Below are 16,555 nucleotides of genomic sequence, written 5' to 3'. Positions count from 1 at the left end.
TATCCGATTTAGTATAAGACCTTATTAAATCTATGACCTTTACTATAACTTACTTAGTTCAGTTATTATTTATAACTATAGTAAACTAATAACCTCTACTATAAGAAAATAATAAGAGACTTACTATAATAAAGGGTTATCCTAAGACTATATTATTCTCCGCTTATACTAAAGTAAAAAAACTCCCTACTATTAAGATACTTCTGATCTCTATAGTAACTCTCTTATATAACCCCTTAAACTTCTCCTACTTCTCTAAGTAGCTTATTATTCTAAGATTAGAGTTAAGTCGAATAAAGAGCCTAGCCTTTAAAGTAATTATAGAAGTTATTAAATTAGCTTCTAATCCGTAATTAATAAGCGCTATTATAGTTAGAGAGCTTAGTCGGACTCTAACTTTTAGGCTCCTAATTACTAAGACTTAAGAGTCCTCTGATATCTTCTCTACTCCTGCTAACTTTATTAATACTAAGTCAGTTTAATTACCTTTAACTCCCCCTTTAAAGGTCTAAAGTAACTTTATTATAGTTATATTTTTAAAAAGTAGTTTCTATAAGAGCTTAGAGTATATAAGTACTTCCTTACTAGTAATACTCTTTAGTTTATTATCTAAGACCTTATTTAATAGCTTTAGAAGCTATACCCCTTACTTTAGGATATCTAAGTATTACTTTACTTTCTTAGTAACTCTTAGACTAACTTTCTTTAACTTCTTAGTCTACTTCTTATTTATCTTTATTTCTTTAATAACCTCTTCTTACTATACTCCCTCTCTTAATACTCTTTTAATTAGATCCTTCTACTTCTATTTTCTAAGTTATAAAACTTTTAGAGCTATTAAGTCCTTTTCCTTCTTAACTCGCCCTTTTAATACTTTCCTAGGGTTTACTTATTTATTATCTTTTCCGCTTTTTAGTTTTTTACTTCTAGCTCTTAATATTCCTATAGCTTCTTAGTCCCCCTTATCTTCTTTAATATCCGACTTATCCTAAGTTACTACCCTTACTACTATTACTTTTATAGGTTCAGTCTTATTTATAAGGTACTATAGTACTTATATTAGCTATATTATCGAACTACTCCCTCTAGCTTATCCTTTACTAGTTCCCTATATTAAGGTTCCCTTTTAACTAGCTCATATACCCTTTATTACTAGGACTCTCTTACGCTACCTAACTAACTACCTTCTACTACCTATATATCTATAATATATCTAACTCTAATAGTTATATATAAGCCCCTTTTCTATATCTATTAGGAAGTCTAAGTAGTCCTTACGGAAATACCTATTTTCTAAATAGTAGAAATATTAGTTCTAGTGATCTTTATAAGTACTTACTATATATACTCTAATTAGTAAGTTATTTAGATGCCGGGGTTAGCTTAAGTAAGCCCCCTGCGGTAGTCTAGATAAATTAACTTAATTACCGGGTCTTACTAAGTAAGCTCCTAACTAATTTCCCTTACTAAGTAAGTTAAATCCCGATCTTCCCCCGGGTACTTATAAAGCTTATAACACTCTTATAATTAGTACTAGCGTATTAAATACTTAGGTTATCTCCTTTACTACTTCTATAGATATAGTCTTTAAGCTAATAATAAGGGGAACTAGCTAACCCTCTACTTTAGGAGCGATAAGTACTTAGCTAAGTGAATTTACTAATTTACTAAAGCTCTTCTATTTCACGCGATTATTAGAAAACTCTCGGATTATCTTATTAGATATATAAATCTTAGTAGCTATCTTAACTAAGTTATTAAACTTAATTATACTTAGCTTATTAATATTAACCTTATTCTTATGTATTACTTTCTTACGAATATCCCCTAGTAGCTTATTTAAGAACTATACTCCCTAAGTATAATTTTCTAACTAGCTCCTTTTTACTAAAGTAGCTAATATTATAGTGAATTATCAAATAAACTACTTTATATCGCTTTCTATAGTTCACGGTTTTAACTTTAAAGCCTTAAGGAATAATTAGGAGTTTATCTATTAAAAAGTATCTTAATCCTTATACTTCTCTAAAAGAGAGACTATTAGCTCTTCCTAATTCTTACTTATCTACTCTAGTAGCGTCTTAATATACTAACTAATAGTAAGATTATAATATTAGAGAAGCTATTTAATTTAGTTTATATCCTTTAATTAAGCGTTATTATACTAATTAGTATACTATTCTAAGAACTCTGTAATATTAGCTCCCTTAAAGTACAGTGCGCTTAATATACCTAAGGCTAGTATAACTAAAATATACTTAACTTCTATTATCTTAGAATTCGTAGTTCTTAATTCTTAATAGCTTTCTTCTTAAACTTAAATATATTCTATTATATTACTTTCCTTTATACTTAGTATTCTCTAGTTCTTAGGATCTCTTAGAAATATAGTTATATTAAGGAATTTAGTAAATAATTTAAACCTTTAGTACTTATTTATAAGGTATAGTATACCTGATATTACTAGAGTTAAAAGTACTAGAGTTACTAGTAAGAGTGTAGCGATTATACTCCTTATAACCTCTAGACTTAGTTCCTTTAACTACTTTAACTTTCTTAACCTCTTTTCCTTATATCCCTTTTTCGCCTTACTTCAGGTCCCTTTTTTATATTAGACCTACTTTCTTTTTATATTTATCTATTTCTTACTTATTTTCCTTATATAAACTTTCTCTATTATTATAGTAACCTTATCTTCTAAGCTTATTATAATAACTTTCCCTTCTATACCTTCTTAGCCCTTTTTACTTATATTCCGCTATTTCCTAATATCTTATCCGCTAAATAAGGGCTCCCTAAGCTTCTTTTTTCTAGCTATTTCCTATATATCTATCTGTTACTATAACTAAGTTACTAAGCGATAAAATTCTAACTCTTACTTTTACTACTAGCTTAGCTATATTCTAATTATTCTTTTACTTTACTTCTAGTTCCCTGTGTTTATTACTAATATAAAGAGGTAGGGTAGTGCTATTAAAGTGTATAGTAAGCAGGGACGTAGAGGACTACTAATTAAATAAGTAGTAAGAGTAGGAGAGAGAAAATAATATATTCGTTACGCGCTATCGCGCCTATTTATATAACTTTACAAAACAGGCTAATTATCTTCCGACCTAGAACCACACTACCCCACTATAATATCTAAAGTATAGGACTTATTAACTAAAAAGCGAAGAAGAGAATAGATTAAATAGAATCTTTTTAAAAAAGTATAGCTATTATAATAATCTTAAGTAATATTATTAATAATAATATTATTAAGGAAATAACAGGTTAAAAATATCTAAGTACTACTACCTAACTGCACTAGTAGTATAATATCCCTCTACTATATTAAGTACTAAAACCAGGTAGCTTTACTAAAATATATAAGACTTTTATTTCTCTTTTACTTTATTTTTACTTTAATTATAACTTAAAATTATAAAGTAATATAATAGTCCGGTATTTACTTATTATAAATACAGAAGGCTATAGTTAATCTCTAATAATTAAGAAGTAAGTGTATTATATAAATAAGAAGATAGTTATTAAGTATTGAAATATTATTTAAAGTTAAGTATAAAGCTCCTATCTAATAGCAGATATACTAGTCTTATATAGAACTTTTATTCTTATAGATCTTTTAGATATAAGATCCGCGGATCTTTAGATTCCTTCTTTTACTATAAGATCTAAGGATCTAGAGATTTATTATATAATATTAAGTTACTAGAACTAGCGCTTTTAACTATAGTACTTAGATTATATAATATATATAGCTACTATAGTATTATAAAATTATAAGAAAGAAGTTCTCTTAAGAGCTCTTATTTCTTAGAAGACTTCTTTTAAGAGTAAGTGCCTCCTTAAGCTTATAATCTCTTAGCCCCTTCTGCCTAGGAGCTCTTAGGTACCTAGGGGAATCTCTCTAGGAGCGCTAGGCTTCTAGGCGGTCCGTAATAAGTAATTATATTACTTTTACTTAATATTCTTTATATATAACTTAAAACTATTATTATATAATAATTTTAGCTTTTTTAGAAATAAGTATTATAATAATAGTAGTTAAAAAATATAGTAAAATTATACTTAGTTTATTAGTCCGTTCTTAGTAACTACCTCGTTTCTTTATAACCTTTAAAACGAACGGCTGTTCTAAGTTGCTAAAACGGACTAGCGTCCGTTTTAGGCTAGCTTCAACGCACGCGCGTCGGTTGGTAGTTTACCAAGAACGGGAAAACTATTAACTACACTGATCTCTATTTCTATGTGCCTTACCACTAGAAGTGCGGCGTCAAGTATATACCTATGTCCTGGACTCCTTCGGAACACTCCAGCACATCACTATGCGCGACGGAAAACTAACACATAAGCGATGTAAAGCGCCAGATTTACATGACTTCTTTCAAGACTGGAAATCTAGGGATAGCATCTGCCAGTCCTACGACACGGCATACCGAGAAAGTGTGAGGAATGGTTGGGAAATACTTCCTCTCTTGTTCTGCTGTAGACAAATGTGGGTTGTGACTATTGCAGTAACTTTGATGCGGACCTCTAGTAAGATCACCGCTGACTTGACTTACCTCTCTCGCAGATATCTTGAGTTCGTAGAGATGGTCTACAGCTCTATCACCTTTCAGCTACCCAACAATGCCGCCGAACGATTCAGCACCATCGTTCCCCAGACCTCTCTAGCCCTTGCACATCTCCATTTACAGTATGGAGTCCATAGTCCCATGTACGTGAAAGCCCAAGACTGGACATGACTTTACTCGCGATGAAAGCAGTCATAAAGCAGATGAAGCACAGTGGGAAGGGCTATGGCGAGCTTTTGCGCGAGTGCAGGTCGCCCACCTAGTTGTGGAGATACTCGATTACGGTGTCAGAGTACCAGAACAGGCTTTGATGGCGCCCCTCAAGGGTATTAGGCAGCCAAAAGTGAAAGTGATACTTCCTTGGCCTAGGGGATTGGAGACGAGTGGGGATTTTAGGGATGTTGCGTATGTTGCGTATGTGGTTCGACGGCCTCCGGAAGGGGTTGATCTGATAGTACACTTTGATGTTGCCAAGGGCGGACCATGGCCTTCTAAGCCGAGAGGACTACGGGAGATATTTACGAAGTGGCTATGAAGCAGATTGGATTTGTATGCCAAGGATCTAGAATCAGATACCAGCGGAGAAATACATGAAAATGATACTTTCATTTCGCGGTTCTTTATGTTTCATCACCTGTTTCATATATTGATCGCTCTGTATGACCCTTCAATAGTTTGAAAGATCCAAGAACCGAGAAATGACGACCACTCTATAAGGTCTGTCCAGAATCGTGGCTACACCAAGAGCGATAATTCTCATTACCTCCAGCGTGTATCTCAGAGCTTTTGCATCTTCTGAATATAAAGGCTCTTGACCTGATAAACCAATTTTATTTACCTGATGAACCAATTTTGTTTTTGAATATAGAGATAAACCAACAGCTAATTTGGTAGCTTACATCATGGAAGGCATCTTTACTTAGGTCTTAGCCAATACGTCAACATACAAAAAGACCTATCGAGAGTTCCTCAAATACACTATCGATTGTACTTAACAGCTGCTAGGAATCTTTCAGTACATGTGTTACAGTTTTGGTGTGTACGCCCAGCTTGCTCGAGATCATTGGCACAGCAGAGCTCCCTCACTCACTCTATTTGTTCTTTTCTTGCCCCATACACCTGACTCTTTCTCGTGATATTATGATCTATAGCCTCCACATCGCTTGAATTGATGAATCCAAGTATCGGTAGGTCCTTCTCTCAACCATGTATCGACTTGACGCCCTTCAATTCACATCTGAGCGATTTCAGGTTACTTCGGTCTTCTTCAAGCAGCGCGTCCTCCAATGCCGAGTACCATGGGCCATCTAGTACAACCCCTTTAAACTCCTTCAAGTTTGGGAATGCTTTGAACAAGCTCCACATTAGAGCATGGAAAGCCTCCTCTACCGACATAATTGGCGCGAACATCATTGAGGTGGCAAGCCGGTACCGAGTAGTAATGGCTGCCGTCCATTCCTCCAAGCCCAGAGCTTCTCCAAACCATGGATTGGCGACAAGTTCCTCCATGTTGACCATGAATAATCTGTCTTCCTGTGACAAATAGAGTCGAGACTTGATGAGACCCCTATTCTTGGCGTTGAAGAGTTTGTCGGCGTCCCAGAACATTTCGACGGGTGAAGAGATAGGAAATGCCTTCAGGTAAACTGCTCTTGACTCCTTGCATGCTCTGGACATTGATAGTACACGAGATTTGTATGTTTCACAGCCATCTGGCGTTGGCTCTGGACTCGAGTCGACGGGTAGAACACTGAAGGTCACGATGTGACGTTCTTCGAAAGGATCGCAGAATATGTTACCGGAGGCATGAAATACATGCGGAAATGGTAGACATAGCTTCCAAATAATCTCATGGACTTCTAGAGGGAGTTTCGGGAACACGACGAATCTAGGAAGGTAGTCGAAGTAGCCCGGTGGCAGAGGTGGTGGTGGAGGATATTGAGATCTTGGCTGTACGTGAAGTAATCCTGATGCCAGAGTGGCCATCTTTGTTGAGTGCAGACTGCTACAGCAAGGAATTGCAAAGTTGTTCGATGATCAAGGTTGTTTTTGTTATGTGCTAGATTTTCTCGAGTGGTGCTGTTTACATATCGCAAAATCGCGCTAATATTTTTAAACGAGTCGAAGCAATATCGTTCTACATTGTTACGTGGAAGTACAACCAGGAAAAAATGGCTCGGTAGGTAGGCCTTTAAAGATAAGACCAATCATGGAGTATTTCGGGATTCATAAAGATCAACTATATAGACAAAAGCTTTCAATATGTGAGCACTGTCTGATGGTTCTTGTAGCTTCTTTGCACAAGTTCTGTCTGTTTAATTTGCCTCTTTACCCATTCAAATGGCCTAGGCACCTATTTCGCGACACGCTAGTATTTGTCGCGTCAGGAGCCGCACCTATTCCTGTCTCGAGGTCGCACTCACTCTCATTCTTCGATTCTATACATTCGAATAAAAACAACTGTTCCTGCAGCTCATAACACTACAAAGCAATTTTCAGATCGATCAACACTATCTGGGAATACTCGAAGAACGCAAAATACCTTCTGCAAGAGTCACGAATCAATGAACCCTAACTTACATCGGATTTTTCCTCATCAATATCCTCAGCCTCACCATCCTACCAGCGAGCTAAGATGACTTCTCGCCTGCCAGATAGAAGTCCAACTTTAATGGCTGAGATAGAGGATCCTCTCCTCTCCCAACAAGAGCCTGCCGTCGAGTTTCTCAAGTTTCAAAACTCTCGTTGGAGCTTCGCCGAAAAGTGTTCAGAAACAGCACACCAGAACCAACACTGTTCCACCTCGAAGGTAAGCTCTGGAACGTACGGGATCTACCCAACCAGCAGCGTGTACTTGAGAATCTCAAAGGCAATCTCTGGGATACACTGCGAAAAAACCCTGAGGAGACGAAGTTCCTGTGGACTATCAGCTCTTCCCGCTTGATGAGCAACGCGAACCCTATCGACGAAAAGGATCATACTGTCGATAGTTCCACAAAGAACACTATCGATCCCCAACGAAGTCTTGCTCTCCTCTTCGTCTGTTGGGAGTTCTACCATGAGTACCAATTCTATTTTCCGTCCAAATTTCTGGCTAAAACCTCGGGACATTTTCTGCTTCCAAATCCCAAGGAGCCATTGTGCAGCAGTTGGGTACGGTTGTACTTCAACAAGTACGATGTGCTTCATCTCAGCAACATTGGAACCTTTTCTCGAATGCCTGGATTTACAGAGGTCCTAAAATCCAACGAATGGACGAAGTCGATTGAAGTTCTTCACCTTCCATGGTCTTGCTTCATGAAATACGATGGTTACACAATCAAAACCCTCTCCGAAGGTCTCTTAGCTGTATTCAAGGCATTTTCTTCTCTGAGAGAAGTTCGAACTGCCTCCGGTCTGATCCTCTCATCCTGGCATCTCGATCATGGACAGTGGACCCCCGATGGTAGCTATGAAGTTCGTTGCATGAGTGGCAATTATGGTTTTGATAGCGACTCTGAGGAAAATGAGTACGAAAATCGCTTCAGTGGCTCTGAAGATGAGCAGGAAGTCCAGGAAGGAGATGGGGCATAAACTGAAGACCCTGATGAGGAAACAGGTGTTGATGGAAACGAAGAGCTTGACGAGGAAAAAAGTGAACAGAGTGACGAGGACGAGAGTGACCAGGAAGAAAGTGAAGAGAGTGAGGATGATGAAGAAGAAGAGGATATTGATGTGACATCATTGCATTTCCAATATGAGGTGATGAAAGAAGTCATAAAGACCCTGCGAGCAGATCCTTGTGTCAAGAGCGGATAGGTGCAGATTCCAGAGATCAAAGTCTGGATTTCGGAAACTGATGAGCACTGGGTGTTATCACAAGACATGCCATCTGAAGCATCTCTTGAGAAGATCGACAACTAAGAACAGACAGTGTGGGGGGATGGGTGAGGATTGCTGTAAGATTCATTGTAGGAAGATATTGAAACACCACGTTCATTGTTGGTGTATTACTTTTTGTTTTTCAACTTTTCAGCTATGCCAGTATCCAAGAAAGCTGTCGTTGGATAATAATTGAGGGGACGGGTTGGGCATGCGGATGGTTCACCAGACTCAACAGCATCTATGTTTCGAAGATGAAGTTGTCCTGCGGTATTCTGTTTTCGACTCCAGAGTTAGCTCCCTAATCATGTCACCGTCACTGGGAGCTTCCTCGTCTCGAGCTCAGCTTTGAATCCTTGCCCGCAACTCAAGGTCACTGTCGCGTGTCTACTCTTTCCATGCTAGCTCAACTTCCAGAAATTGAAACTCGCGAAAACATTGGGAGGCATCAACCTTGAATGATTCAACGAGGAAGAAATGACATCAAGAACGCGATGGGAAGGCCAGAGTCCCATATGGTAAGCTACCTTCTTTCCGGATTGTATTTGGAGACCTCGCTAACGCCAAAAGAGTGCAATCTGTCGCATACTGGCAACATACAACGCGACCAGACCCTCAACTCCAAAGATGGACGCGACCAGAAAGATCACCACAGCTCGGCTCTGTCGACTTCGAGATCCAGTATTCCTTATGTTTCCTAAACTGCCAGCCGAGCTTCGCTACATGATCTTCGAAATCGCGGCAAATAGCGTAGCATTCGCCCGTCTGATGATTTATGTTGAAGTCGAAGTCAGATACCGGAAGTCAAAGCAGCGTTGTCACCTCATCTTCAAGGTTCTAAACTCCTGGGACAAGAAATTAGATAACGCTGTTTGTAATCTCGCCCTTTCTAAGGCTAGTCACGAGGCTCGCGTTCGTGGTATATCTCAAGGTCTTCAAATATGCAGTTGTAGCTGATAATGGAGACAATTCGACATCTCTTCTTCGGCTCTCGAGTTTAGATGTCCTTTATACCTGTAAGTAACTCTACGTCTGGAGAATGTTTACAATTCACTTCTCTAATATACTCGGCATTTAGCGAACTTGAGCGATTTCATCAGCAAAATTTACAACAGTCGCAGTTACCCCGACTACCCATTCTTGCAGGCTTCCGTTCGGGCATACTTCGACAATCTCCAGCACCTCGCAATCCCCTACGATTATCTCTGTCCAAGCGATCCAAGAACCAAAAATCCAGCTTGGAGCAACATCAAGTCATCTTTTGCTTGCTTCCCAAATCTCAAGCAATTGGACTTGATCAATGAAGCAGGTCACAGCATCCATAGTCAGATTGGCAAGAAGTACAGGGTTCTGGAGTGGATGGAAGGTTATCGGGGAAAATATGCTACAGATTATCGGAAACAGAGGCTTGGTGATAGTTGCAGTCATGGGGAGATTGACGAAGAGCTTGCATCTGAGGACTGGGCTGCTTTCACTGCAAAGACGTATCCGGAGAGGAGGGTTCAGATTCGGAATTGGAGAGGCAAGATCAGACTTCCACCTGCTCTACCGGGTGAGGTTATGACTGACGAGGGAATAGTTTCTAGATGAAGGAAGGGGGTGGCTGTGGATGGAGCTTTATTGATTGTTTTCCTTTATATCTTTCATTGTTTTCGGCATGGTATGACGAACTCGCTTGCGGGGGTTTTATTCTCTTTTTTTTTCTGTGCTGAACAAAATGCTGCTGCTCCATGAGTGGCATACCTCTCCATGGATTGCTTGGACTTTTGCTAGGGGTGTCCAACGAAATGAAATGCTTCATCTAAAAACATATTCCCTGCGATAGGTGAAAACCTGAGATGCCGATTAAGATGCCAACATCAACATGTCTGTATTATCATAGTGTTGATGTAAATACCACCCGCCAGAACTTGATACTAATGCCAGGATCTGATTTCAATGTTCCTCCAAAGGAAAAATGCAGGATGTTAGCTATTCCACCTCCAACACCAAGGGGGCTTTGTTTGTACTGACTTCAGATTTGTCCGCATTACACATATTGCAGAATACAACTTTCATGGACACAAAATAACTTCGTGGCGAGTTTGTACATAATGTATCCACATCTTTTTCCTACTGAATCTGTCCTTTTGCTGCAAGTGCGCTAGTCCATCGCGGCTCCAGTCGTTCTATTGACTTCCGAAGACCATGTTGACACTCGAAATATTCTATGATACAAAAAAACATACAATGAGTTAGTAGCAATTTAGCTACTGATTATGTCTTCCATTCACGCAATGGTAGCAGCTGCCGTTGTTTGTTTTCTGCCAAGACTTATCCTCGCTTGGAAAGCACTAGTGATTAGCGCCTCTAACGTCCTCCTCTCCTTCAAACAAACAACCTCGAGATTTCCTGACGCGAAGAAAACCCCAAATTTCGACCAAATATCCACAATGACAGAACATCACACGCCGGTGAGTTGAGCGTCTCATACACAAAATCAAACACTAATCCTCTCCCAGGAGCAAACCGCTGTGCTCACTCCTCGGCCAGGCGGGACTGCGATTTCAGCCTTGTCTCGGTCTCCAGCGTACGCGACGAAGACGAACGTGACTATTGAGAAAAATAATATTATGATATCAAGCGCTGACGCCATCCCAACAAACATTCCTCCTCCCACCACAGCTGCAACGACGTTCCCACTCTTCCCCAAACTTCCCCTTGAGCTTCGTCTGAAAATCTTCCGTCACGCAACCAATTCCTTGAAATCAAACCTCATTCACATCAAAGCGCAGTTCAACTCAATTGCTGCCCCACAGACTGCCGCCTCTGGAGGCACAACTCACTCTTTCTTAAGGAGCTCCTTCGCCGGCAAGAAGACCTTCAACACGTCGTTCACAGTCTCAAAGAGTGGAGATGCTGAGCATGATGCTTCTGTTCGAGATATCGGGCTGTCGAGAGCCTGTTTTGAGAGTAGAAGAGTGTGGTTGAAGCGTCATACTACTGAATTGCCTGCTGCAATGGACGAAACAAAGAACGGCTCAGGTGTGCTCCGGATGAAGGAAGAAGATGTTCTTTATTTTGGTATGCTTTGATTTCTTCTCACTTCCTACAAACGGCTCCATTATTTCTTGCTTGACACGATGAAGTCTCGAATCAAAGAAATTCACCTGTATCTAATAACTGCTAACCAACCATAATTCAGTGAACTTCAAAGAAGTAGTTGACAAACTCCGTAGCGACAGCCTTTCCGAGAACCTAGCTGTTTCACCCTCCATCAGATCCTACATCAATACGCTCACTCATCTCGCTGTGCCCTTCGAAAGTCTTTCTCTCAACGGCTTCATCCCTTGGTACCCATCACACAGCATAGACGTCGATCCTTCCGACGATATACCTCTTTACGAACAAGAAATTTCCTACTATAACAAGTTTTTCGGTATCCCGGCCAAAAGCCCCGAATTCTTCTGGACAGTCCCGTTCCCTAAAATCAAGAGAGTGGATCTCGTCACAAGGGTTAATAAGACACTCCAGGAAATGAGGATTAGAAAGAAGAATATTAACGAGTGGATGGAGCACGCGAGACATGAGAGGTGGAATGACGTGGTCCTTGATTGGATGGCAGCAGGGCTATCTCCAGATGAGGTTGAGATGAGGCTTAATGAGCCCGAGTTCAAGGACAAGTTTGGGAATGCTTATCCAGTTGTGGATATTAGGGTTGTGAATGTTGCGGGAGAGGTGCTGTGTGAGCTGGAGGAGCTTGAAGTGGACATTGCTGATGATGAGGAGGATATGTATGAATATAAGGTGTTTGATGGCGATTCTGATCTTGAGTAAGGTGTTGGAGATCACGAGACATGTCGTCCGAGGATAATACACTGGATATGCTTTGAAGAGCGATGGACCGTCGTCAGTGAAGCAGAAAGATAGAGCTATGTCGCTGGGGCTGATATGCAAAATGCATAGCTTGGGATTAAGCAGCAGCAATTTAATGCTTGTAATTCATGATCATTACGAACACAATGAAATTTTCATAGACTGGAAGCAACTCGGACGTGATCTTCACTATCTCCACTTCATTTCCTCCCCTCCAGCTTTCCAAACCTTCATAATCTCAGCCATGGCACAAGGAAACCCAATTAAAACGCAAAACATAACACAAAGCTCATCCAACATCCCCACTCCTATTCCACCTCTCATATCCTCCCATCTCACTCACTCACCTCCATACGTATTATCCCCAGTCCACCTAATTATACGTACACGCCACGGCGTCCCCCTCCGGAACAGGCAAAATCCTCGCCGAAAACGCCAAACAACCACCCTCTCCCTCCTTCCTTCCCCTCCCATCTCCACCCTCCGCAACAAAGATCTTCCACCCAGCATTCTCATTCCCAGTCCTATCCTCGTTCTCATTCTCGTAATCAATTGGGAAAGTTGGACAAGCTACAAGATATTGACCTCTAAAAATGAGATACTGGTCCACAATTTCCCAGCCTTCGAGGACTCCCCCGTCGGGAATGATGGGGCGAGATGGTGGGCCGTGGATGGCTGGTGTGAAGGAGACGAGGCCGGTGCTTTCTGATAGGCCGAGTGTTAACTTGGGCTTTCTTTTTTTAAGGTGTTTTGACGAGAGAAATGACGCGATGCAAAAGGGTGAGTAAGCATCGAGGAAAAAACAAGTGAAGAAAGAGGGGCTCACCTCTCCCCTCGAGATCCACATAAACCTGCTGCCTCGGGAAATTCCCCTCCTCAGTATACAAGAACAACTCTCTGTCTTCCAAGACAAAGACTGCGTGGTTGGGTGAGGGAGGAGGTGAGGGTATACAGATTGCGTGTTGATTGGGGACGAGGAGAGAGAGTGCGGATTTGAAGGCTGAGATGGGAGATAAGTGAATGGGGGTTGCGGCTGTGTGAGGAGGGAGTGTTAGCCAAATCTGCTTGATAGAGGCGGGTGTAAGAGGTGAAGGTGAGGTGTAAGATTTACAGATGTAGGGGTTGACTAGTATGGTGAAGTAACAAAAACATACAGCGAAGAGCCATGAGAGCGAAAACCGGCCGGGTGGAAATAGCCTCTACTTCAGGACCTGGGATCTGGATCTGGATGTTGATAGCAGAGGAAGCGACCGTGGTGGCCAAGATGGCAGCGACTGTTTGGTGAGAGACACGCATTTTGAAAGCGGAAGCGAAACCGAAAGTTATGAGTTGAGTTGAGTGAAATGTTAATTAGAAGAGCTTAGGTACTGAGGCTTGACGAAATGGGTGGTAATAGGACCAGTGAGCCGGAAATCCTCATAGTTTGAGGAGAGAATGTCTGTACATATACACGTGTGAGATTACTTGTCGTACCATCAGAACAGGACCGCCCAGGAAGGAAGCTGGTAACATTTTCAAGTTGTGATTGTCGTCGTACCTTCAGCTGTATACACCACTTGTGACACCAAACCCCCGACCCGACCCTCAGGAAAGCACATGCTGTGCTCCTCATCAAACTCATCGTAGCTCAATTCATTTCCCCAAATCTGATATCTGCAGATCTCTCAGCTCGAAATGTACCAACTTGTGATGAACTACTTTTCGTGTACCACAATGTACCACCTCGTCACACTACTGTAAGAGAGCACAGCTCGCCAGAACATACTATTCTAGTCTACGAGAAAGTTATACGTCTTAAACAATCGAGTTACATGAACTGCAGTTTTCTATGTGCTAAAGATCTTCATTAATAAAACAACTTTGTAGATTCATCCCGATACTTGGACACAATAGTTACACCTAGCCTATGAGTCACTCATCTACTTTACAAGCCTACCACAATAACTGAACCCAAAATCAATTCCTTCATTCTTCAACGCCTCGCTCTTCTCTTCCACATCTATCCCTATCCCCTTCTTCTTCCATTCTTGCAAAGGTTTATGAATACAGATAGATCAACGTACTAGGGGTAGATCGAGGGTTGGATAGCTTAGACTTTGTATGTGAGTATAACACGAAATCAAAAATATAGATAGAGCTTTTCCTAATGACAACACTGTATGTACATTCGGAACATTCGGAAAAGAGCTGGAGAGATAAAACAGGGAGGAAGGGTAAAAAGGGAAAGAGAGGGAAAGAGGTCAGAAGAGGAGAAAGAGGGAGAGGTAGAGGGAGAGCTTACTTGTAACAAAACACTAGGAATTACAGATAATGTTTAAAAGTCCGGCTCGATTCAGGGAAAAGCTTAATTATTAGGAAGATCGAATATGAAATCAGGGAATCCAGCTCAGAAAATACACACAATGAACTGAATTGTAGACGGAAACAGTTAAAAGATACCTGCTTATAGACTGTAACTGTAGCGGGTGTAGTCTGTGTCTTTTTAGAACTAAAATCCCTAGGGCCTTCCCTGATCTTCTCCTCCCTCCACCTGTGCCCAACCCCATCCCACAAGCAAGCCACAAATCCCCTGTCTCAACTATCCTTCCCCTCCGCAACTCCCCTCTCCTCAAAACACAACATGTACCACAGGAAAGCAAACAAGTCCCTGAGTCTGAACTAATCTTTCTGTTCTACACTCCACTCCACTCCCGTTCAGGCACCATACAGGGTCTCTCCTACAGTCACTGTTTACAATTCTTGATGAACTATCTGTAACCCCATGTCTATAGAGCTATAGACAATAATTGTAGCTGTTGTATATTTGCCTTAAAAGGATAAAACAGAAAAGCAAACATTTTAAAGGATCAGCAGTTTAGACCTCTATTTAACTTTCTTACATTGCGTCTCGCATTAAACGCTAACTTACAGTTAGATTACTTAAAAGGAGGAAACATAGGAGATAGGTTGGGGGGGGGGGGGGGGGGGGGGGGGGGGTGGAAGAAGAGGGTTAGGGAGAGAACCTGAAAAGAGATTCGAAAGGAAACCATACCTTAAAAAAGAGCAAAGAGAGTGAGAGACACTTAAAAGCAGGGGTCTTTCTTTACTTTCTAAAGAGGAACTAACCCCAATTCTTTTCTAATTTCAACCCTGTCCCCACAACCCTAACAAATAAGATAGTATCTATATTGCCTTTCTTCAAATCACAAGTTTTATAAATATATACTTCTAGGTCTCTTACTCTTCCAATCTTTACAAAAATCAGAAAATATACTTACCTAGCTCAAGGAAAAGTATAAAAAAAAGAATTGCTAAAACTTACCTGGGTAGAGATTGCGGACAGAGAGAAATTACCTAGATACGCTAACAGAACTCTGTTTAGAGATAGCGTAGATGAGTAGGTGGGTGGCGGTGGCGGGGAATAGTGCGGGTGTGTATTTGTGTTTATACAGAAAAAGAAAAAGAAAAGATAAAAAACAGTAGAAGGACGAGGGGCGAGGGGTATCTATTGTTCAAGAGTATATCGTGGATTGTTGGAAGGGATGAAGGGATAGTACATAAGTATACAAGTATACCATGTCACACAGGCTCAGCATAGTGTAATACAGTAAGACAACAAGGAAGATTTGATTAATACCGTCACTTCACTGCGTACGAGACCACAAACTCAATCTATTTCAGTCTCCTTCATTTCGTTTATTTATTCTTTTCCTCTACCTAGTCTATCTCTTTATCTTATCACTCCATCACTTATCACCCAGTCCATTCCTTCATTTCATTGCCCTTTCACGTACCTACCTACACAACACAACACAACATAACATAGCACAGTATTATCTCTCTCTACCTCACGTACCATTCAATCTACATACCTACCCACCTACCTGCCTACCCACTTACCTACCTACTCTGTACTATAAAATACCTAGGTAAGCATACTAAAGTACTCTATTCTTCGCTAGACAATTTCCGACTCCGCTAGATCTCGATCTAGACCTCAATATAAACGTGGTTCTTGGTATACATATCTTAAGATATAATTAACTTAGTTCATATTTCATATTTCATATTTCATAATTCTGTATTTAAACACCTAAATACTTAAAATCCAAGACTTAAGAGAGAAAATAAGGAAAAAGGAATAAGAAAAAAGGAAAAAGGAAAAAAAAAAAAAAAAAAAGGAATCCTCGTACTGCAACGCAACGCAACGCGTATAGGAATAGGTATCTACTATCTATCTATCTATCTACCCATCCATCACTTAGGAAAATTCTGAAGTTCCT

General features: G+C 40.3%; 6 protein-coding genes across 6 annotated transcripts; 4 read left to right on the top strand and 2 right to left on the bottom strand.

Moving 5' to 3' along the window:
- Positions 1–4,241: 4,241 nt before the first annotated feature.
- ONS95_005222 (uncharacterized protein) lies at positions 4,242–5,192 on the top strand. The gene is made up of 2 exons (XM_058498622.1): positions 4,242–4,498; positions 4,577–5,192. The coding sequence occupies exons 1-2, from the start codon at positions 4,329–4,331 to the stop codon at positions 4,746–4,748; spliced, it is 342 nt and encodes a 113-aa protein (XP_058352136.1). The 5' UTR covers positions 4,242–4,328; the 3' UTR covers positions 4,749–5,192.
- Positions 5,193–5,777: 585 nt separating this feature from the next.
- ONS95_005221 (uncharacterized protein) lies at positions 5,778–6,563 on the bottom strand (the record flags this gene model as incomplete). Its single annotated transcript, XM_058498621.1, has 1 exon — positions 5,778–6,563. One exon carries the CDS (start codon positions 6,561–6,563, stop codon positions 5,778–5,780), a length of 786 nt encoding a protein of 261 aa, XP_058352135.1.
- A 957-nt stretch (positions 6,564–7,520) lies between these two features.
- ONS95_005220 (uncharacterized protein) lies at positions 7,521–8,150 on the top strand (the record flags this gene model as incomplete). The annotated part of the gene is made up of 1 exon (XM_058498620.1): positions 7,521–8,150. One exon carries the CDS (start codon positions 7,521–7,523, stop codon positions 8,148–8,150), a length of 630 nt encoding a protein of 209 aa, XP_058352134.1.
- Positions 8,151–8,953: 803 nt separating this feature from the next.
- On the top strand, positions 8,954–10,028 carry ONS95_005219 (uncharacterized protein; the record flags this gene model as incomplete). Its single annotated transcript, XM_058498619.1, has 4 exons — positions 8,954–8,956; positions 9,009–9,357; positions 9,404–9,454; positions 9,517–10,028. The coding sequence occupies 4 exons, from the start codon at positions 8,954–8,956 to the stop codon at positions 10,026–10,028; spliced, it is 915 nt and encodes a 304-aa protein (XP_058352133.1).
- Positions 10,029–11,050: 1,022 nt separating this feature from the next.
- On the top strand, positions 11,051–12,436 carry ONS95_005218 (uncharacterized protein; the record flags this gene model as incomplete). The annotated part of the gene is made up of 2 exons (XM_058498618.1): positions 11,051–11,501; positions 11,623–12,436. The coding sequence occupies 2 exons, from the start codon at positions 11,051–11,053 to the stop codon at positions 12,252–12,254; spliced, it is 1,083 nt and encodes a 360-aa protein (XP_058352132.1). The 3' UTR covers positions 12,255–12,436.
- Positions 12,437–12,666: 230 nt separating this feature from the next.
- ONS95_005217 (uncharacterized protein) lies at positions 12,667–13,589 on the bottom strand (the record flags this gene model as incomplete). The annotated part of the gene is made up of 3 exons (XM_058498617.1): positions 12,667–12,998; positions 13,120–13,326; positions 13,448–13,589. 3 exons carry the CDS (start codon positions 13,587–13,589, stop codon positions 12,667–12,669), a joined length of 681 nt encoding a protein of 226 aa, XP_058352131.1.
- Between the last annotated feature and the right edge of the window lie 2,966 nt (positions 13,590–16,555).

Source organism: Cadophora gregata (assembly GCF_030347475.1).
Source record: "Cadophora gregata isolate MNR1 chromosome Unknown scaffold_15, whole genome shotgun sequence".
NCBI lineage: Eukaryota > Fungi > Ascomycota > Leotiomycetes > Helotiales > Ploettnerulaceae > Cadophora > Cadophora gregata.
This window is presented reverse-complemented; position numbering and strand designations above follow the sequence as displayed.

Bases quoted from the DNA above. Each gene is read 5' to 3' on its own strand.
- ONS95_005222 (XM_058498622.1), top strand. From the start codon at position 4,329: ATGCGCGACGGAAAACTAACACATAAGCGATGTAAAGCGCCAGATTTA. The intron at 4,499-4,576 runs GTGGGTTGTGAC...CCTCTCTCGCAG, and splicing joins TTGTTCTGCTGTAGACAAAT to ATATCTTGAGTTCGTAGAGA.